This window comes from Triticum urartu, chromosome 5A, assembly GCF_056163025.1.
Source record: "Triticum urartu cultivar PI428250 chromosome 5A, HENAU_Tu73, whole genome shotgun sequence".
Classification (NCBI taxonomy): Eukaryota; Viridiplantae; Streptophyta; class Magnoliopsida; order Poales; family Poaceae; genus Triticum; species Triticum urartu.
The window spans coordinates 634,937,819-634,960,130 of NC_141877.1; the positions used below are offsets into that span (position 1 = coordinate 634,937,819).

General features: G+C 44.4%; 1 protein-coding gene across 2 annotated transcripts; it reads right to left on the minus strand.

Moving 5' to 3' along the window:
• Positions 1–6,542: 6,542 nt before the first annotated feature.
• LOC125511300 (uncharacterized) lies at positions 6,543–9,437 on the minus strand. 2 transcript variants are annotated; one of them, XM_048676633.2, is made up of 2 exons: positions 7,639–9,437; positions 6,543–6,939 (listed from the first exon to the last, which is right to left on the minus strand). In XM_048676633.2, exon 1 carries the CDS (start codon positions 9,346–9,348, stop codon positions 7,747–7,749), a length of 1,602 nt encoding a protein of 533 aa, XP_048532590.2. In that variant the 5' UTR covers positions 9,349–9,437; the 3' UTR covers positions 6,543–6,939; positions 7,639–7,746. The 2 variants fall into 2 exon arrangements, with proteins under 2 accessions (XP_048532590.2, XP_048532589.2); XM_048676632.2 differs by having other exon boundaries at positions 6,543–6,898; positions 7,639–9,436.
• Between the last annotated feature and the right edge of the window lie 12,875 nt (positions 9,438–22,312).

Genomic DNA, 22,312 nt, shown 5'->3' on the forward strand with positions numbered 1-22,312 from the left:
TAATATTAAAACTTTGGAAATAATTGAAGCATCTCGAGCTATTGCAAAAGAGTTAAGGAAGTACAAGTCAAAAGTGGCTTGAATTTCTCTTTTTTTTTTGAAATAGAGAGTTGTATTAATTAAGTAGAGAAAATATAGTTCGTACAATCGTGCAAGGCCTCGCTCAACACGCAGGTTGGCACTGTGCCTTGCATAACCCCACCACGCAACTCTCTACGCCCCAATTGGGCAAGACTATGAGCTAACCTATTGTCCCTTCTATCTACTTTGCAAACTCTAACTTCTGTGTTCCCTTTCATGGCTTGAAACTCCTTTGCAATTGTTCCAACCTCCGATCTATCAATAGACGAGAGGATAAGCGCCTTTGTCACCGAGCTGCAATCCGTTTTGATGATTAAGGGTAGATCCGTCCCCGACATTGCCTTCCATAGTCCTTCTAGGCAAGCCATGGCTTCCGCGCAGTCCGTTCCATTGCACCGCGGTATATAATCCCAAGCTGATAAGATAATTCTTCCATCATGGTCTCGAATCACAGCTCCCCAGGCTCCACTCCTACTTTCCTCCAAAAAGCTTCCATCAACATTGACCTTAGCCCATCCGAGCTCTGGCTTTGTCCATCCTTTTTCCTTTGTATTATCATGTTGTTGCACAGATGGCAATTTAACCATCGGACTTTTCCCTTTTCGATCTATCTCAGAAGTTCCCTCCGCAATCAAGCGGAGGTTTGCAAGGTAGTTTTGCAGAAAGCGAGCAGAGTGGGAAATTTTCGCTTTACCTTTTGCGAAGATCATGTCATTTCTATGGTGCCAAACACGCCACAAAATAGCATAAATTTTTGTTTCATATCTTCACTCACCTTATCTAGCAGGATTAGGACCCAATCCCTTCCAGTATATTCTACTTCCTGCTCAGGGGGCAGGTCCCATACCTCCTTGAGTTCGTACCACAGGGCCCTTGCAAATGTGCATCGATGTGCCATATGGAAGCCTGTTTCATCCTTGGCCCCACATACGTTACAAATCGGGGTGAGGCCTGGGATGCGATGAAATCTATTAGTTTGAACCGCCAATGACTCCGTTGCTAGTCTCCGTGTAAAAATACGTACTTTTTGGGGTACATTTGTCTTCCAGATATTATTCCAAATACTGCGATCTCCTTGGGTATTGTGGCTGGACCCAATCACCACAGAACCCCTTTCGTCCATGGCTAACCGGTATGCGCTACGAACACTGAAAATTCCATTTTTTCGGGCTGCCACGCAATATAATCCTCATCATCATAATTTGGTAGTCGGATACTTAAAATATCATTTGCGTCTTCGCGTGTAAATATACGTGTGATGTAATCCTCCTTCCAAGCGTGACTCTCCTGGTCGATGAGGTCTGCTACCCACCGAGTTCGGGAGTTTGTTGGGTTCATGTTTATTTTCATGTTTCCTCTCGGGATCCAATTGTCTCTCCAAATGCGGATACTATTTCCGTTGCAAATGCGCCAAATACAGCCTTTTTAAGGAGTTCCAAACCATGCATTATGCCCTGCCAACCCGGCGACGCATTATGAATAAACGCCGTGTCTAGAAGATCAGCCCCATGGTAATATTTTGCCTTAAGTACTCTCGCGCACAAGCTGTTAGGATGTGCAATCAGTCGCCAGCCTTGCCTAGCGAGAAGAGCCTGGTTAAAAACTTTAAGATCTTTGAATCCCATACCTCCTTGGTTTTTACGTTTTGTAAGTTTCTCCCAACTCAACCAATGAATACGTCGACGATCTTTAGCATCTCCCCATCAAAAGTCTCTGGTCATGTGCATGAGCTCCTCACAAAGGGTTGCTGCAAACTTGAAAACACTCATTGCAAAAGTGGGGATCGCTTGGGCCACTGATTTAATTAGTGTCTCCTTAGCTCCACTAGAAGAATATTTTTCTGTCCAATCATTCATTCTTTTCCTCGCTTTATCTTTTGTGTGCTTGAATTTCCCTTTTACCATACGTTCTTCTGGAACCGGCAAACCCAGGTATTTCTCCTCAAAAGTCACCGTCACTACATTCAGGATATTTATTATGTCCTGTCCATCTTCTTGTGAGCATTTGTTTCCAAGGAGCAGGGAGCATTTAGATGGACTCATTAGCTGTCCAGTGGCTCTCTCATAGTTGTCCAGGATGTTCTTTACCTTATTGGCCTGATCGCTATTAGCTTTAAAAAATAGCAGGCTGTCATCCGCGAATAAAAGGTGTGAAATACCAGGGCTTTGTCTACAAATTTTCAGCTCCTGTAATTCACCCGTTTCCACCTTACTCTGTATTAGCCGTGAGAGCCCATCAGCGACAAAGAGAAAGAGATAAGGGAGTACAACCTGATATTATTTTAGATAAGATTGAACCATTAATCACAGAGCAGTTAAATGAAATGTTGTGTAGTGAATTTTCCGATGAAGAGATCAGTAATGCACTGTTCCAAATAGGTCCTCTGAAGGCTCCAGGCGCAGATGGGTTCCCTGCGAGATTTTATCAGAGGCATTGGGGTACTCTGAAAAATGAGGTGATCAAGGCAGTAAGAGAGTTCTTCAGTTCGGGCGTCATGCCGGAAGGAGTTAATAATACTGTTATAGTGCTAATACCGAAGAAGGAAAACCCGAGCTCCCTAAAAGATTATAGGCCTATCAGCCTATGCAATGTAGTGTACAAAATTGTTTCAAAATGTTTGGTAAATAGATTGAGACCACTGCTCCATGATTTGATAGCCCCAACGCAAAGTGCCTTCATTCCAGGGCGAATGATTACGGACAACGCCCTGATTGCATTTGGATGTATCTATAACATTCAAAAAAGTTCTGACGCAAAAGGAAAATATTGCGCATACAAACTAGACCTCGCAAAGGCCTATGACAGAGTTGACTGGAATTACCTGGAAGGGGCGATGAGAAGATTAGGTTTTGCAGAAAAATGAATACAATGGATCATGACTTGTGTGAAAACAGTAAAATACTCTGTTCGTTTCAACAGGAACCTGTTGCAGAGCTTCACTCCTACATGTGGTTTGAGACAGGGAGATCCAATTTCCCCTTATCTCTTTCTCTTTGAATTTCTCTCTTTTTTTTCTTGAATTCTTATGCTTTATATGATTTACCCATAAATTTATGTCATATACAATTTGCTTAACATTCATACTTGGGTGATCAGACGAACGAGTGTGTTGAATAACCTTTTAAGTAGTGCACACACTTATGAATGGCATGAATATTGAAACATCTCAAAGCATCATAAATTCCTAAGAGCATCTACAACCGGATCCCCTGTACCCACCCCAAACACTCAGACAGACTGCCCGATCAATGCCTGGACGGAAAAAAATTCCACCCAACCGGCCTCCTCATAGCCGGCCCAAACAGCCAGACTTACCGCACACTCGATATCTAGCACAAATCTGAGATGGATATGGGGACCTTCGGATGTGCCCGCCACATCGGATCGGCTCACGCTGGCCCACTTGACCCGCATAAAATTGACCCTATCCGCACTCCGGCCGAAACCCTAGCCGCATTTCACTCCACTCCGCTCCCCTCCAGTCCACTCCCTCCACAGACAAGCTCTTGTCCGGCGATCTCCTGCCTTCTTTGACATGGCGGATAGCGGATCCGAGTCCCACAGCTTCAGATCCGTTGACTCCGACGTCATCCCACGCGGCCCCGAGGAGGAATTGACCGCCCGCTTTGCGCTCCGCTGCTCCCGGGAGGAGGCCGCCCGACGGCGGCGCTCGGACTCCTTCCATTGGGAATCCACCGCGCCCGTCCAAATGGCGCATCTTGTGTAAATATCGCCGCTTCAATGACTTTTCGGTTGACAAACTAAAGGCATGCATGATGCAGCTTCAGGAAAAAAAACAATCCATGTCACTAGTTTCTTAGCAAGTGTCATGGCAGCATTTCGGTGATGTGGATGAATGAAATGTGATGGCAGACTCCATGAATCTATGGTGGAGAAATCGGCTCGAGGACCCGGCCACTGTAGGATCGGTGTCGGCGGAGTAGAGGGCGCGGCGCCGGTGGTGGTGAAGCACGTCAGAGACGAGGGTGGTTGGTTCAGATCTCGGCATGGGGCACGGGAGCTAATCCGGCCAACGAGCAAAATCTACAAACAGTCGGATCCAAATTTCAATCCGCGCCAATTCGGCTTCGATCACCCTGCGCGCTGCTTGGTTCCTACGCTTCCCGTCCCACTCCGACGCCAACACGTACGTACGTACGGCGAGCCTCGATCGTGCTGGCTTGATAAATAGCCTCCCATCTTCTCATCGCAATCTTCTCGCCGATCAGCTCCTCCTCCCCAGCCATCCACCACCAAAGTAGGCCAAGCCATGCCGGCTCTCATGGCGAAGCGCGCTTCCTCGGAGCGGTGCGCGATCCGCCGCGAGCTCCACCGGCGCAGGAAGCTCACCGCCGCGCCCAAAGGCGGAATCGTCAAGAAGTCATCAACTGCCGCGTCGATCCAGAAAAAGCCGTCCGCGGACGAGCCAGCCGGACCGGCGACCACGAAGCCGTCGTCCATGACCATGCCGATGCCGCGCCCGCGAGCCGGAGTCGCGACCTCGCCTGCGTCGATCCTGCAGCACGCTCCGGCCGCAGTGGCCACCAAGAACAAGAAGCAGCTTGCCGCCGTCGCCAAGGGAGACGGCGCCACCGCCAAGGAGATCGCCGCCTCTGTGCTGCTGGGGCAGATTGCCAACAGGTGCACCGCCCCGCCGCGCCGATCCGCGCTCAACCCGGCCGCGTCCAGCATGAAAGTTTCCGCCGTCAAAAGGGTCTCGGGAGTTCCCAACAAGTCAGCGTCACCCTGCCGATCCTCCACGGAGCTATCCTCCACCGCAGGAGCAGCGTACATCAAGAACATGCCAGCCATACCGGCCCGGCCGCGCTCTTGGTCGATCTCGGTGAAGAAGGGCATGACGGTGAAGGTGCGCACGCGCGCCGGGATCTTGCCGACGGGGCACTGCCTGGTGCTCTGGCTCGCCGCCCGCGTCGTCTCGGACGCAGCAGCAGATGATGGCTTCCTCGATGTGATCTACAACGGCAACTTCCCCCGCGACGACCCCTCCCGAACCGTGCGCGTCGCCATGGACGACGTCAGGAGCATGCCCGCCGTCAGCGAGAGTTAGAGCTGCTGATCATCAATTCCGACTGCATGGAAGTGATCTTCACATATAGGATATAGCTACAGTTTTTGTTCTAGAGAGAGTAATGCTGTAGCCTTCCCGATTGTTAGCTGCCAATGTCGAGGGATCCCAGACTTGTATCTCGACTGGAGATCACCCAATGTAGTAGAAGATGTAATGAAACTATATTTGAGAATCAATAAAGCAGTCATGATTGCTTTCCCTCCAAAAAAAGAGGAGATTCTATTGAACCTTCGTCAGTCATTTACCATTTTATTTACATTTTCTCAATGGACAATTTTATTTTTTATTTTCTATTTTTGCGGGGAAGGGACAATTTTATTTACATGATTGGCGGTGGGGTTTCCATCCTATGCAAATGAAATTATCTCCTCAACTGGTCCTAAACACAAGGTTTAATAAGCAAAAGAAAGGGAAGTTGAGTGACTAAGGCAAAGCGTACAGAGACACCTATTGCCAAAAATTGCAAACTGAACTAAATTCCCGTTTGCTACCCGGTTTGTAGCAGCGAATGGTTTGAAAGGCATAAATCAAGTTAACTATTTACAGCCTCTTTGTGATGTACTGGCAAGCTTTCATGATCTTGTGTTTTCAGTTGTCACTGACTAGGTGACTATGCTATTGGTCGGTACATTTATATGCGATGGCATGATTATTTTTGACCTTCTAATGAGAGCTGCAGAAAATGTATTTATCATAGGTTGTGATTTAGCTGCCCTCATGACTTTTGGCGGTACAAGCCCTGTATTTTCAGCATCTTCGCCTGTCTGTTGCTGTTTCCATAGTTACAGTTATGATGTGCTACCTTTTGCGCAAACAAAATATTTGCGCTCAAATGCCTGTAAGTATTACCTAGGGATGCAGGGCGGCGCCCGATCCACCCCGCTTCCCGTTCAAAACGAGAAAAAACTGTTTTAGCTGGATTAGAGCACATTACAGTAATTTGTAAGAGCACATTACAGTAATTTGTACTAGCTGGCGCTTTTGCGGGATGCCGTTCTGCATCCGTAATTATTACTTATACAAATATCATGTAAGCATCAACCCCTGCATGCTGAGCTCTATAAAAGGTTAATGTAACAACAACTTCTTCTCAGGGTTTAAGCAGCATGAAGAATTTGTTCTAGTGATCCAAGCAGCGAACATTTTGCTGCAGAGGATTCAGGACATAACTTAGTTTTCTGTTTAACTCAAATGATGTCATGATTTTTCAACATAACTTACCTGCATATTGTTGTTTGGGAACCTGCCCTATATGAGCAACAAGAACACAGAGAAGGTAGACTTTACATACAACCACAAAGAACTTGGTGGACATATCCATCAAGCCCAGAACTTTCTGGCAACATTCCCTCACATTTTTTCCATAACGAAATATCAAAAGGCATCATAGTATATATTGATCAGAATAAATTGTCTCGCATACGCCAAGCATAGGTTACATAATTTGATAGAAATAAATTGGTCCAAAAGTAATTCACATGGCTTGGCTTTGAAAGTATATGCAGATTATTTTCAGCAAAATTTCCTCACGTGTCTCTGAAACAAAATGATCAAATGCACCAGGTAACATTACTGTAATAAAATGTCCTGTCTTTTCATTTTCTTCTTGTGTAATAAGCACTTCTCTTCTTTGACCTCACATGATATATCAGTCCTCATACCTGATAGCAACAGTTCTGGGCAGTTATCTCCTGAATCCATGATTGCATCTTCATTGAAATCAGCAGCCTACATCATGTGAAGACAAAAGGCATAGGTAGTTACAGAACCTACAAAAATGAACTGAAAATTTTATACCGAGCAGAGCAAAGAATATATATACAATGAGAACAACGCTACGGAAAATATGCAACTAACAGATTATATTATCAATGGATACAGACCATACATAAAACTCACAACAATTGAACAAAAGCAGTCAGCAACAGGATAACTGGGACTAAACTGAATTTTGCAGATGTGATGTTCCATTCCAGGTAGGATGTGGCCGTTTACCAGATATTACAAGTTCATTTCAGGGTCGGTCTACCAGTTCAACCTTCAAGTATTGCTGTTCTTTTGTACCTTGAAGTCCAGTTATTCGAGGATACATCAGGCTAATTTCTCAGCGACTCCTAAACGGACCTCAGTTCTGATACTTGAGATCCAACTGATTTATTGTAATAGTTTCTCTGCATTTCCCCCAGGAACCCAAGTTCTAAAACTCCAGGTCTAATATGATGTTTGTAGTTCTCCAGAGCACCAGAAGTACACAAGAAAACAGTACATGTCTATCCATTCCATTCTACCGATTTGATTACTTTGTCTCATTGTTTGATGTAGCTTTCTGCTACTTAATCCACTACTCATCAGGCAAGATTTTGTCAGAATAACCCCACTAAAACTAGCCAGTAAAAAGATATAAACAATAACATGGTATGAATGAAATAGCCAGTCAAGAATAAGTACATGCCAAACTTGCGTTTTACCTTTGCCGTTTTTTTTCGCAGAATGCAAATGAGGCTACTTTAAACCCATATGGAACTGCTTTGACCAGCATACCAAATAGTTGCGTGCCAGCCAAATATGTTCACAAATCACAGGTGCCAACCATTAGCACGACAATAGTTGCGTGAATTAGCAAGTGTGCGCCCATGTTTGATTTTCTTTGACAAATTGTATGCAGTCTCCACTTTGTCCATCTCCAGCAGCCTGTCGTTCAGTTTGCTATAAACAACTCTCCCTAGACAGAAGCCTTTCCTTAGTGATTCCTCCACCACGGAAACAGCAGCATCAACCTTACCCACATTGCAAAGCCCATTTACAATAAACTCATAAATTTCTTTATCGGATGGATACCCGCTCTCTTGCATCTCCTCCCAAATGTTCAACACTGTCCCGCTTTTCCCAAACCTGGCAAGCCTTTCAAGCAGAAGCTTGTATGCTTTCAAGGATGTCGTACAGCCAGCCTTCCTACTCTTTTGGTAGATCATCAAGGCAGCGTGAGGAGGCCCAAACGTGCAAAGTGGCTCGATGAATGATGTAATTACCCCTGTATCTGGCAGAATACCTTGAGCCAACATGTCATCAAACATTTGAAGTGCATCAGCCACCCTGCGTGCTTTCAGATGGACTCTAATCATCTTGCAGTATGTGTCACTGTTTGGAGGGCAATTGTTGTCCACCATATCCTTGTAATACTTGATGGACCTGTCCAAATCCCCCAGTGAAATAAAATTGAAAACAAGTGCATTGTAGGCCATCGTAGTTGGACCGTATCCCTCTTGCACCATTTTCTCAAACACCCTGAGTGCCTCCTCGCCCTGCCCTGCCCTCCCCAATGCCTCAATGAGATGGCAATGCGAAACATCATCGGGCACTAGCCCATCCTCCAGCATCATTGCCCAGAAATGCTCCAGCTTATCAACCCTCCCAAACCTCGCCCAACCGCCAAGCACGTCATTGTACACTTGTTTATCAAGACTGAATGGTTGTCCACCGGCGGCTTGTACGAGCGAGCTGGCAATGCCGACATGTGACCTCCGGCAGAGGCATTCGATGAGAGCAGAGAAGGCCTCCTTTCTGTTGCAAGTTTGCCCAATTCCTAACCCAAATTGGTCGCTCTCGAGCAGTTGGACGGCCTTGTTGACCTGCCTGGCGGCAACCAGAGTATCCATGATGATCTGCAGCGTGGTTAAGTCCGGAAAGATGCCATTTTTCCGCATCACCTCCAGGGCAGGCTCGACAGAGCTGAAGAACTTCCTCCTGCCCAGAGCCCTGATGACGATGTTGCAGGACTGTACGGAAGGGGGGAGCTTGGCGCTGGAGATGGCCCAGTCGAGGAGGTCGACGGTGGCGGAGCCGCTGAGGTTGCCGCGGCCGACCACATCGGAGAGAACCTCGGGGGAGAGGGCGTCGATGCCCGTGGAGGAGAGGGCTCGGTGGAGGGCGGCGCGGCCGGGGGGCTTCTGGAGGAAGACCCCGCGGAGGCGGTCCGCCGGGGACAGGAGGGTGGTGGTAGGAGGAGGATGGGGAGGAGCTGCTCCTGGATCGAGATTGCGGTTAATTGGCTGAAGGGGAGCGGGGGCTGGGGCTGATTTGCTAGGGTTAGTGGCGGAGAGGAGGCGGATGGAGGAGACGACCATGTCCGCGGCGGAGGAGGAATAGCTGAGGCTACGATGGAGAAGGTGGCGGGCCATTTGGAGGCTCACCGGAGTTTGGAAGGTCAAGGTCGTGTCCGGCAGCGGCGGCGGAAGTTGCTAGAGTGAAGTCTGAGGTCGACTTGCCTCGACTTAGCCACTCACAGCCATCGGATTAGGAGTCGACGAACCAGATCGATGAACCGGGAAAAAAACTCGGAAGCAAAATTTATTTTTCAGATACCTACTTTTGAAAAACAATTGGATAAGCGTAAATTTATTTTTCAAATACACGTTGATTTTAATTAAATGGTACGAATTTTTTTCAGCTGTGGGAACATTTTTTCTACACTGTACAATTTTTTTTTCATATATGAGGATCACATACATTTTTATGAATTGACAAAAATACATTTTTGAATTAGGTGAACATTTTTATTACATTGTATAAACATTTGAAAGTATGCATGAACATTTTTTGAATCACGTGAACATTTTAAAATGTAATATATATATTTTTAGTGCTATCAACATTTCGGTTGAGTTGTGAAACCTAAATTTACATTGTATAAGCATTTATTGAGCACGCATGGACTTCATTTAAATTGAAAAAGTTCACTATAAAAATATAAGTAAATATAATAAAACAAAAATTTGGGGAAAAGTGTGTTGGAGAGCCAGAGCTCCTCCGCGCTGGGCTGACTCATTTAGGGGGCGCCTGAGGCAAGCACTACGTACGTTCTGCTGGCCGAAAACAAGGAGAGACATATCCCTTCCCGTGGATGACGACTTGTTGGTTGGTCAAGTCAAAGTTTGTAAAGTTTAACTAACTTTGTAGGCAAAAATATCAACATCTACAATACTAAAGCTATATGATATGAAAAGTAATTTCATGATGCATCTAACAATATTGATTTCATATTGTGAATCTTGATATATTTTTCTATAAATTTAGTCAAAGTTAAGATTGACTTTGACCAATCTTATATGCAGATTAAAAAGAAACGGAGGAAGTATAGACACAATCCATTGGGTTTAATTATTTGTATTTTTCTCTCCTGATGTCTCGCAGATGATTCAGTGTAGTATAGTCTCTTTTTTTGCGGGTGAGTGTAGACTATAGTCGTACATAGTGTATAGCACACTTGGTATAGTCCTATTACATAATACTGGTCCACTATGGTTGTAATTAAGAACAATTTTTATTATTATTAATGTTCATTGTACTCCCGTAATTGAAGATGAATAGATTGAAAGTTTCCTGAAGAAAAATTAAAAAAAGGATGGTAACGGGGCTAATCTTAGCAATAACAGTTGTTGGCTACACTCGAAATGATCTCTATTGTTAGAAAAGGGCTATCCGTAGTTGTTATCGTTTTGTCAGTTTTGTGGGCAAACTATTAATGCCGAAAATTGTTCTATCTTGCCTAGTCTCTGCCTTGTCCACAACTGCATACAATTAATTAGTCAAACAATTAATTACACATGTTGATTTGTCAGACATTAATTGCAAACCAACCTATGGTTGGATGGTTAAAGGGATTGTGGTATTTCCAGCCCAGCAGGATTCAAGTCCCGGTGCTCACGTTTATTCTTGGATTTATTTTATGATTTCCGGCAATTGCGCATTTAGTGGGAGGAGCGTTCCCGTCAACCACGAGGTGCCTACAGTGACTTCATAAATTTTAAAATGATATGTTGGCTCAATCTTTTGGAGGTGCTCATAGGAATGAATGTATGCGTGTGTGCTTACGTTTGTACTGTGTTCAAAAAAAATTAGTCAAACATTAATTTATGAAAAATATCATCAAGCATTGCACGGGAGGATCACAATAATTATGAAGAGTATTGTAAGGATCATGTTATTTATGAAAAGTATTATCGGGCATTGGATGGTAGGCTCACGTTAATTATGAAAAATATCATTTAGAAATGTTTGCCCCCGTTGCAACATCCGGATAATTAACTAATAATACTAGTACACTTTTAAGGCTTGCTTGACAAGTCTCTAATGTGGACAATCTTTTTCAACAATCCATATGTTGTGGCAAAAAATCTGGTTATACACCCAACTCAATGCAATGCAGCGGGCCTTTGTGTCTGTTCTATAGACTTTTTTTCCTTGTCAAGTGTTAAAGCACTCTGACAAACGCCAATCCCTCACCCAGGAGGCCCGGACACTGGCACTTCGAGATCAAGTCTTCTAAATTCATTGGCCATCACTCATCCGCGATCCCGTTATATAGGGCCGCGTACCCAGTTTCTCGGTCTGGCCCTGTGCAGAATGCCTCCCATTTCTATGCCCTATGATATATACCTTGGTAATGCAACTTCATAGCGATCTAAGTAGCCCAGAGTTTCACTCATCTCTCATCCGTGATCCCGTTATATAGGGCCGCGTACTCAGTTTCACTCATCTCTTATCGCAGTCCATTCGTCGCTGTTAATCCACCGATGGAAATCGTGGAATTATTTTTGTTCTAGCTGATTCGTGGGTGTTCATTTATGTGTCCACAGTGCGAGCACAAACCGGGCAACTGTGGTCATGGTCAGTCGAAAACGAAGTTTTATCTCACCACTCCGGATGACTTCAAGGAGCGCTCGGTATGTTCAATCTCAACCTACCACGGTCGGCATGGCCTAAATTTGTGAACATATACCGTCTGTTGCTACATTATCTATATATTTGCATCAAATCTTTGTTACATTATCTATTTTTTATTATATATTTTTTTACTTTGTTTTCATATATATATATATAAGTTCTATCAGTTACTGCCATATTTGCATTTCCGAAAAGTAAATGTGAATGACATATTGTTGATCGAAAATAATGTAAAATTTTCTAAAAAGCACAAAGGAGTATTTGAAAGGAGTTTTTCAAAGAAAGACCTCGGTGAAGCTGCTTACATACTGAGCATCAAGATCTATAGAGATAGATCAAGACGCTTGATAAGTTTTTTTTTCAATGAGTACATACCTTGACAAGATTTTGAAGTAGTTTAAAATGGAACAGTCAAAGAAAGATTTTTGCCTGTGTTACAAGGTGTAAAATTGAGTAAGACTCAAAGCCCAACCACGGCAGAAGATAGAAAGAGAATGAAAGTCCTTCCATATGCCTCAGCCATAGGTTCTATAAAGTATGTCATGCTGCGTATCAGATCTATTGTATACCCTACACTGAGTTTGGCAAGGGAGTACAATAGTGATCTACGAGTAGATCACCGGACAACGGTCAAAATTATCCTTAGTGGAATAAGGATATGTTTCTCGATTATGGAGGTGACAAAAGGTTTGTCGTAAAGGGTTACGTCGATCCAAGTTTTGACACTGATCCAGATGACTCTAAGTCTCAATCTGGATACATATTGAAAGTGGGAGTAATTAGCTAGAATAGCTCCGTGCAGAGCATTGTTGATATAGAAATTTGCAAAATACATACGGATCTGAATATGGCAGACCCATTGACTAAACTTCTCTCACAAGCAAAACATGATCACACCTTAGTACTCTTTGGGTGTTAATCACATGGCAGTGTGAACTAAGATTACTGACTCTAGTAAACCCTTTGAGTGTTGGTCACATGGCGATGTGAACTATTGGTGTTAAATCACATGGCGACGTGAACTAGATTATTGACTCTAGTGCAAGTGGAAGACTGAAGAAAATATGCCCTAGAGGCAATAATAAAGTTATTATTTATTTCCTTATTTCATGATAAATGTTTATTAATCATGCTGGAATTGTATTAACCGGAAACTTAGTACATGTGTGGATACATAGACAAACAGAGTGTCACTAGTATGCCTCTACTTGACTAGCTCGTTGAATCAAAGATGGTTAAGTTTCCTAGCCATAGACATGAGTTGTCATTTGATTAATGGGATCACATCATTAGAGAATGATGTGATTGACTTTACCCATTCCGTTAGCTTAGCACTTGATCGTTTAGTATATTGCTATTGCTTTCTTCATGACTTATACATGTTTCTATAACTATGATATTATGCAACTGCCGGATACCAGAGGAACACTTTGTGTGCTACCAAATGTCACAACGTAACTGGGTGATTATAAAGATGCTCTACAGGTGTCTCCGATGGTACTTGTTGAGTTGGCATAGATCAAGATTACGATTTGTCACTCCGATTGTCGGAGAGGTATCTCTGGGCCCTCTCGGTAATGCACATCACTATAAGCCTTGCAAGCAATGTGACTAATGAGTTAGTTGTGGGATGATGCATTACGGAACGAGTAAAGAGACTTTCCGGTAACGAGATTGAACTAGGTGTTGAGATACCGACGATCGAATCTCGGGCAAGTAACATACCGATGACAAAGGGAACAACGTATGTTGTTATGCGGTTTGACCGATAAAAATCTTCGTAGAATATGTAGGAACCAATAGGAGCATTCAGGTTCCGCTATTGGTTATTGACCGGAGATGAGTCTCGGTCATGTCTACATAGTTCTCGAACCGTAAGGTCCGCACGCTTAACGTTCTGTGATGATTTGTATTATGAGTTATGTGATTTGATAACCAAAGTTTGTTCAGAGTCCCAGATGAGATCGGGGACATGACGAGGAGTCTCGAAATGGTCGAGAAATAAAGATCGATATATTGGAAGGCTATATTCGGACATCGGAAAGGTTCCGAGTGATTCGGGTATTTTTCGGAGTACTGAAGAGTTACGGGAATTCGTATTGGACCTTAATGGGCCATACGGGAAAGGAGAAAAAGGCCTCAAGGGTGGCCGCGGCCCTTCCCCATGGACTGGTCCGAATTGGACTACGCAAAGGGGACGCCGCTTCCTTCCTTCTCTTTCTCCCCTCTCTTTTTCCTATTCCATGTGGGAGGTGGAATCCTACTAGGACTAGGGAGTCCTAGTAGGACTCCACACTTTGGGCGCGCCCTATGAGGGCCGGCCTCCTCCTCCCTCCATCATTTATATACGTGGCCAGGGGCACCCCATAGACATGAAGGGTAACGTAGTAATTTCAAAAAATTTCCTACGCACACGCAAGATCATGTGATGCATAGCAACGAGAGGGGGGAGTGTGATCTACATACCTAGTAGATCGACAACGGAAGCGTTTGGTTGATGTAGTCGTACGTCTTCACGGCCCGACCGATCAAGCACCGAAACTACGGCACCTCCGAGTTTTAGCACACGTTCAGCTCGATGACGATCCCCGGACTCCGATCCAGCAAAGTGTCGGGGAAGAGTTCCGTCAGCACGACGGCGTGGTGACGATCTTGATGTACTACTGCAGCAGGGCTTTGCCTAAACTCCGCTACAATATTATCGAGGACTATGGTGGCTGGGGCGCCGCACACGGCTAAGGAAAAGATCACGTGGATCAACTTGTGTGTCTCTGGGGTGCCCCTGCCTCCGTATATAAAGGACTAAAGGGGGGAGGCCGGCCGGCCACATAGGGCGCGCCAGGAGAGTCCTACTCCCTCTGGGAGTAGGATTCCCCCCCAATCCTAGTTGGAATAGGACTCGCGGAGGGGGGAAAAGAGAGAGAGGGGCCGGCCCCCTCTCCTTGTCCAATTCGGACCAAGGGAGGGGAGGGGCGCGCGGCCCACTATGGGCTGCCTCTTCTCTTTTCCACTAAGGCCCATCATGGCCCATATAGCTCCCGGGGGGTTCCGGTAACCTCCCGGTACTCCGGTAAAATCCCGATTTCACCCGGAACCCTTCCGATATCCAAACATAGGCTTCCAATATATCAATCTTTATGTCTCGACCATTTCGAGACTCCTCGTCATGTCCGTGATCACATCCGGGACTCCGAACAACCTTCGGTACATCAAAATGCATAAACTCATAATGTAACTGCCATCGTAACCTTAAGCGTGCGGACCCTACGGGTTCGAGAACAATGTAGACATGACCGAGACACGTCTCCGGTCAATAACCAATAGCAGGACCTGGATGCCCATATTGGCTCCTACATATTCTACGAAGATCTTTATCGGTTAGACCGCATAACAACATACGTCGTTCCCTTTGTCATCGGTATGTTACTTGCCCGAGATTCGATCGTCGGTATTCCAATACCTAGTTCAATCTCATTTCCGGCAAGTCTCTTTACTCGTTCTGTAATACATCATCCCGCAACTAACTCATTTAGTTGCAATGCTGGCAAGGCTTAAGTGATGTGCATTACCGAGAGGGCCCAGAGATACCTCTCCGACAATCGGAATGACAAAACCTAATCTCGAAATATGCCAACCCAACATGTACCTTTGGAGACACCTGTAGTACTCCTTTATAATCACCCAGTTACGTTGTGACGTTTGGTAGTACCCAAAGTGTTCCTTCGGTAAACGGGAGTTGCATAATCTCATAGTTATAGGAACATGTATAAGTCATGAAGAAAGCAATAGCAACATACTAAACGATCGGGTGCTAAGCTAATGGAATGGGTCATGTCAATCAGATCATTCTCTTAATGATGTGATCCCGTTAATCAAATAACAACTCATTGTTCATGGTTAGGAAACATAACCATCTTTGATTAACGAGCTAGTCAAGTAGAGGCATACTAGTGACACTTTGTTTGTCTATGTATTCACACATGTATTATGTTTCCGGTTAATACAATTCTAGCATGAATAATAAACATTTATCATGATTATAAGGAAATAAATAATAACTTTATTATTGCCTCTAGGGCATATTTCCTTTCAGTCTCCCACTTGCACTAGAGTCAATAATCTAGATTACACAGTAATGATTCTAACACCCATGGAGCCTTGGTGCTGATCATGTTTTGCTCGTGGAAGAGGCTTAGTCAACGGGTCTGCAATATTCAGATCCGTATGTATCTTGCAAATCTCTATGTCTCCCACCTGGACTAGATCCCGGATGGAATTGAAGTGTCTCTTGATGTGCTTGGTTCTCTTGTGAAATCTGGATTCCTTTGCCAAGGCAATTGCACCAGTATTGTCACAAAAGATTTTCGTTGGACCTGATGCACTAGGTATGACACCTAGATCGGATATGAACTCCTTCATCCAGACTCCTTCATTTGCTGCTTCCGAAGCAGCTATGTACTCCGCTTCACATGTAGATCCAGCTACAACGCTTTGTTTAGAACTGCACCAACTTACAGCCCCACCGTTTAATGTAAACACGTATCCGGTTTGCGATTTAGAATCGTCCGGATCAGTGTCAAAGCTTGCATCAACGTAACCTTTTACGATGAGCTCTTTGTCACCTCCATATACGAGAAGCATATCCTTAGTCCTTTTCAGGTATTTCAGGATGTTCTTGACCGCTGTCTAGTGATCCACTCCTAGATTACTTTGGTACCTCCCTGCTAGACTTATAGCAAGGCACACATCAGGTCTGGTACACAGCATTGCATACATGATAGATCCCATGGCTGATGCATAGGGAACATCTTTCATATTCTCTCTATCTTCTGCAGTGGTCGGGCATTGAGTCTTACTCAACTTCACACCTTGTAACACAGGCAAGAACCCTTTCTTTGCTTGATCCATTTTGAACTTCTTCAAAACTTTGTCAAGGTATGTGGTTTGTGAAAGTCCAATTAAGCGTCTTGATCTATCTCTATAGATCTTAATGCCTAATATGTAAGCAGCGTCACCGAGGTCTTTCATTGAAAAACTTTTATTCAAGTATCCCTTTATGCTATCCAGAAATTCTACATCATTTCCAATTAGTAATATGTCATCCACATATAATATCAGAAATGCTACAGAGCTCCCACTCACTTTCTTGTAAATACAGGCTTCTCCAAAAGTCTGTATAAAACCAAATGCCTTGATCAGACTATCAAAACGTTTATTCCAACTCCGAGAGGCTTGCACCAGTCCATAAATGGATCGCTGGAGCTTGCACACTTTGTTAGCTCCCTTTGGATCGACAAAACCTTCTGGTTGCATCATATACAACTCCTCTTCCAGAAATCCATTCAGGAGTGCAGTTTTGACATCCATCTGCCAAATTTCATAATCATAAAATGCGGCAATTTCTAACATGATTCGGACAGACTTAAGCATCGCTATGGGTGAGAAGGTCTCATCATAGTCAATCCCTTGAACTTGCCGAAAACCTTTTGCGACAAGTCGAGCTTTGTAGACAGTAATGTTACAGTCAGCGTCAGTCTTCTTCTTGTAGATCCATTTATTCTCAATTGCTTGCCGATCATCGGGCAAGTCAACCAAAGTCCATACTTTGTTCTCATACATGGATCCCATCTCAGATTTCATGGCTTCAAGCCACTTTGCGGAATCTGGGCTCACCATCGCTTCTTCATAGTTCGTAGGTTCATCATGATCTAGTAGCATGACTTCCAGAACAGGATTACCGTACCACTCTGGCGCGGATCTTACTCTGGTTGATCTACGAGGTTCAGTAGTATCTTGTTCTGAAGTTTCATGATCATTATCATTAGCTTCCTCACTAACTGGTGTAGGTGTCACAGAAACAGTTTTCTGTGATGCACTACTTTCCAATAAGGGAGCAGGTACAATTACCTCATCAAGTTCTACTTTCCTCCCACTCACTTCTTTCGAGAGAAACTCCTTCTCTAGAAAGTTTCCGAATTTAGCAACAAAAGTCTTGCCTTCGGATCTGTGATAGAAGGTGTATCCAATAGTTTCCTTTGGATATCCTATGAAGACACATTTCTCCGATTTGGGTTCGAGCTTATCAGGTTGAAGTTTTTTCACATAAGCATCGCAGCCCCAAACTTTTAGAAACGAGAACTTTGGTTTCTTGCAAAACCACAGTTCATAAGGCGTCGTCTCAACGGATTTTGATGGTGCCCTATTTAACGTGAATGCGGCCGTCTCTAGAGCGTACCCCCAAAACGATAGCGGTAAATCAGTAAGAGACATCATAGATCGCACCATATCTAGTAAAGTACGATTACGACGTTCGGACACACCATTACGCTGTGGTGTTCCGGGTGGCATGAGTTGCGAAACTATTCCACAATTTTTCAAATGTACTCCAAACTCGTAACTCAAATATTTTCCTCCATGATCAGATCGTAGAAACTTTATTTTCTTGTTACGATGATTTTCAACTTCACTCTGAAATTCTTTGAACTTTTCAAATGTTTCAGACTTATGTTTCATTAAGTAGATATACCCATATCTGCTCAAATCATCTGTGAAGGTGAGAAAATAACGATACCCGCCACGAGCCTCAATATTCATCGGACCACATACATCTGTATGTATGATTTCCAACAAATCTATTGCTCTCTCCATAGTACCGGAGAACGGCGTTTTGGTCATCTTGCCCATGAGGCACGGTTCGCAAGTACCAAGTGATTCATAATCAAGTGGTTCTAAAAGTCCATCAGTATGGAGTTTCTTCATGTGCTTTACACCGATATGACCTAAACGGCAGTGCCACAAATAAGTTGCACTATCATTATCAACTATGCATCTTTTGGCTTCAACATTATGAATATGTGTGTTACTACTATCGAGATTCAACAAGAATAGACCACTCTTCAAGGGTGCATGACCATAAAAGATATTACTCATATAAATAGAACAACCATTATTCTCTGATTTAAATGAATAACCGTCTCGCATCAAACAAGATCCAGAAATAATGTTCATGCTTAACGCTGGCACCAAATAACAATTATTTAGGTCTAATATTAATCCTGAAGGTAGATGTAGAGGTAGCGTGCCGACTGCGATCACATCGACTTTGGAACCGTTTCCCACGCGCATCGTCACCTCGTCCTTAACCAATCTTCGCTTGATCCATAGTCCCTGTTTCGAGTTGCAAATATTAGCAACAGAACCAGTATCAAATACCCAGGTGCTACTGCGAGCATTAGTAAGGTACACATCAATAACATGTATATCACATATACCTTTGTTCACCTTGCCATCCTTCTTATCCGCCAAATACTTGGGGCAGTTCCGCTTCTAGTGACTAGTCTGCTTGCAATAGAAGCACTCAGTTTCAGGCTTAGGTCCAGGTTTGGGTTTCTTCTCTTGAGTAGCAACTTGCTTGCCGTTCTTTTTGAACTTCCCCTTCTTCTTTCCTTTGCCCTTTTTCTTGAAACTAGTTTTCTTGTTGACCATCAACACTTGATGCTCCTTCTTGATTTCTACCTCCGCAGTTTTCAGCATCGCGAAGAGCTCGGGAATAGTCTTATTCATCCCTTGCATATTATAGTTCATCACGAAGCTCTTGTAGCTTGGTGGCAGTGATTGAAGAATTCTGTCAATGACGCAATCATCTGGAAGATTAACTCCCAATTGAATCAAGTGATTATTATACCCAGACATTTTGAGTATATGCTCACTAACAGAACTGTTCTCCTCCATCTTGCAGCTATAGAACTTATTGGAGACTTCATATCTCTCAATCCGGGCATTTGCTTGAAATATTAACTTCAACTCCTGGAACATCTCATATGCTCCATGATGTTCAAAACGTCGTTGAAGTCCCGATTCTAAGCCGTAAAGCATGGCACATTGAACTATCGAGTAGTCATCAGCTTTGCTCTACCAGACGTTCATAACATCCGGCGTTGCTCCTGCAGCAGGCCTGGCACCCAGCGGTGCTTCCAGGACGTAATTCTTCTGTGCAGCAATGAGGATAATCCTCAAGTTACGGACCCAGTCCGTGTAATTGCTACCATCATCTTTCAACTTTGCTTTCTCAAGGAACACATTAAAATTCAACGGAACAACAGCACGAGCCATCTATCTACAAACAAGCATAAACGAGGAAGATACTTATCAGGTACTAAGTTTCATGATAAATTTAAGTTCAGTTAATTTACTTAAAGAACTCCCACTTAGATAGACATCCCTCTAATCCTCTAAGTGATTACGTGATCCAAATCAACTAAACCATGTCCGATCATCACGTGAGATGGAGTAGTTTCATTGGTGAACATCATTATGTTGATCATATCTACTATATGATTCACGCTCGACCTTTCGGTCTCCGTGTTCCGAGGCCATATCTGTATATGCTTGGCTCGTCAAGTATAACCTGAGTATTCCGCGTGTGCAACTGTTTTGCACCCGTTGTATTTGAACGTAGAACCTATCACACCCGATCATCACGTGGTGTCTCAGCACGAAGAACTTTCGCAACGGTGCATACTCAGGGAGAACACTTCTTGATAATTAGTGAGAGATCATCTTATAATGCTACCGTCAATCAAAGCAAGATAAGATGCATAAAAGATAAACATCACATGCAATCAATATAAGTGATATGATATGGCCATCATCATCTTGTGCTTGTGATCTCCATCTCCGAAGCATCGTCGTGATCACCATCGTCACCGGCGTGACACCTTGATCTCCATCGTAGCGTCGTTGTCGTCTCGCCAAGCTTGTGCTTCCACGACTATCGCTACCGTTTAGTGATAAAGTAAAGCATTACATCGCGATTTCATTGCATACAATAAAGCGACAACCATATGGCTCCTGCCAGTTGCCGATAACTCGGTTACAGAACATGATCATCTCATACAATAAAATTAGCATCATGTCTTGACCATATCACATCACAACATGCCCTGCAAAAACAAGTTAGACGTCCTCTACTTTGTTGTTGCAAGTTTTACGTGGCTGCTACGGGCTTAAGCAAGAACCAATCTTACCTACGCATCAAAACCACAATGATAGTTTGTCAAGTTGGTGCTGTTTTAACCTTCGCAAGGACCGGGCGTAGCCACACTCAGTTCAACTAAAGTTGGAGAAACTGTCACCCACAAGCCACCTCTGTGCAAAGCACGTCGGGAAAACCGGTCTCGCGTAAGCGTACGCGTAATGTCGGTCTGGGCCGCTTCATCCAACAATACCGCCGAACCAAAGTATGACATGCTGGTAAGCAGTATGACTTATATCGCCCACAACTCACTTGTGTTCTACTCGTGCATATAACATCAACATATAAAACCTAGTCTCGGATGCCACTGAAGGGTAACGTAGTAATTTCAAAAAATTTCCTACGCACACGCAAGATCATGTGATGCATAGCAACGAGAAGGGGGGAGTGTGATCTACATACCTAGTAGATCGACAACGGAAGCGTTTGGTTGATGTAGTCGTACGTCTTCACGGCCCGACCGATCAAGCACTGAAACTACGGCACCTCCGAGTTTTAGCACACGTTCAGCTCGATGACGATCCCCGGACTCCGATCCAGCAAAGTGTCGGGGAAGAGTTCCGTCAGCACGACGGCGTGGTGACGATCTTGATGTACTACTGCAGCAGGGCTTCGCCTAAACTCCGCTACAATATTATCGAGGACTATGGTGGCTGGGGCGCCGCACACGGCTAAGGAAAAGATCACGTGGATCAACTTGTGTGTCTCTGGGGTGCCCCTGCCTCCGTATATAAACGACTAAAGGGGGGAGGCTGGCCGGCCACATAGGGCGCGCCAGGAGAGTCCTACTCCCTCTAGGAGTAGGATTCCCCCCCCCAATCCTAGTTGGAATAGGATTCGCGGAGGGGGGAAAAGAGAGAGAGGGGCCGGCCCCCTCTCCTTGTCCAATTCGGACCAAGGGAGGGGAGGGGCGCGCGGCCCACTATGGGCTGCCTCTTCTCTTTTCCACTAAGGCCCATCATGGCCCATATAGCTCCCGGGGGGTTCCGGTAACCTCCCGGTACTCCGGTAAAATCCCGATTTCACCCGAAACCCTTCCGATATCCAAACATAGGCTTCCAATATATCAATCTTTATGTCTCGACCATTTCGAGACTCCTCGTCATGTCCGTGATCACATCCGGGACTCCGAACAACCTTCGGTACATCAAAATGCATAAACTCATAATGTAACTGTCATCGTAACCTTAAGCGTGCGGACCCTACGGGTTCGAGAACAATGTAGACATGACCGAGACACGTCTCCGGTCAATAACCAATAGCGGGACCTAGATGCCCATATTGGCTCCTACATATTCTACGAAGATCTTTATCGGTCAGACCGCATAACGACATATGTCGTTCCCTTTGTCATCGGTATGTTACTTGCCCGAGATTCGATCGTC

Coding starts and splice junctions, on each gene's coding strand:
- LOC125511300 (XM_048676633.2), bottom strand. CDS start 9,348: ATGGCCCGCCACCTTCTCCATCGTAGCCTCAGCTATTCCTCCTCCGCC.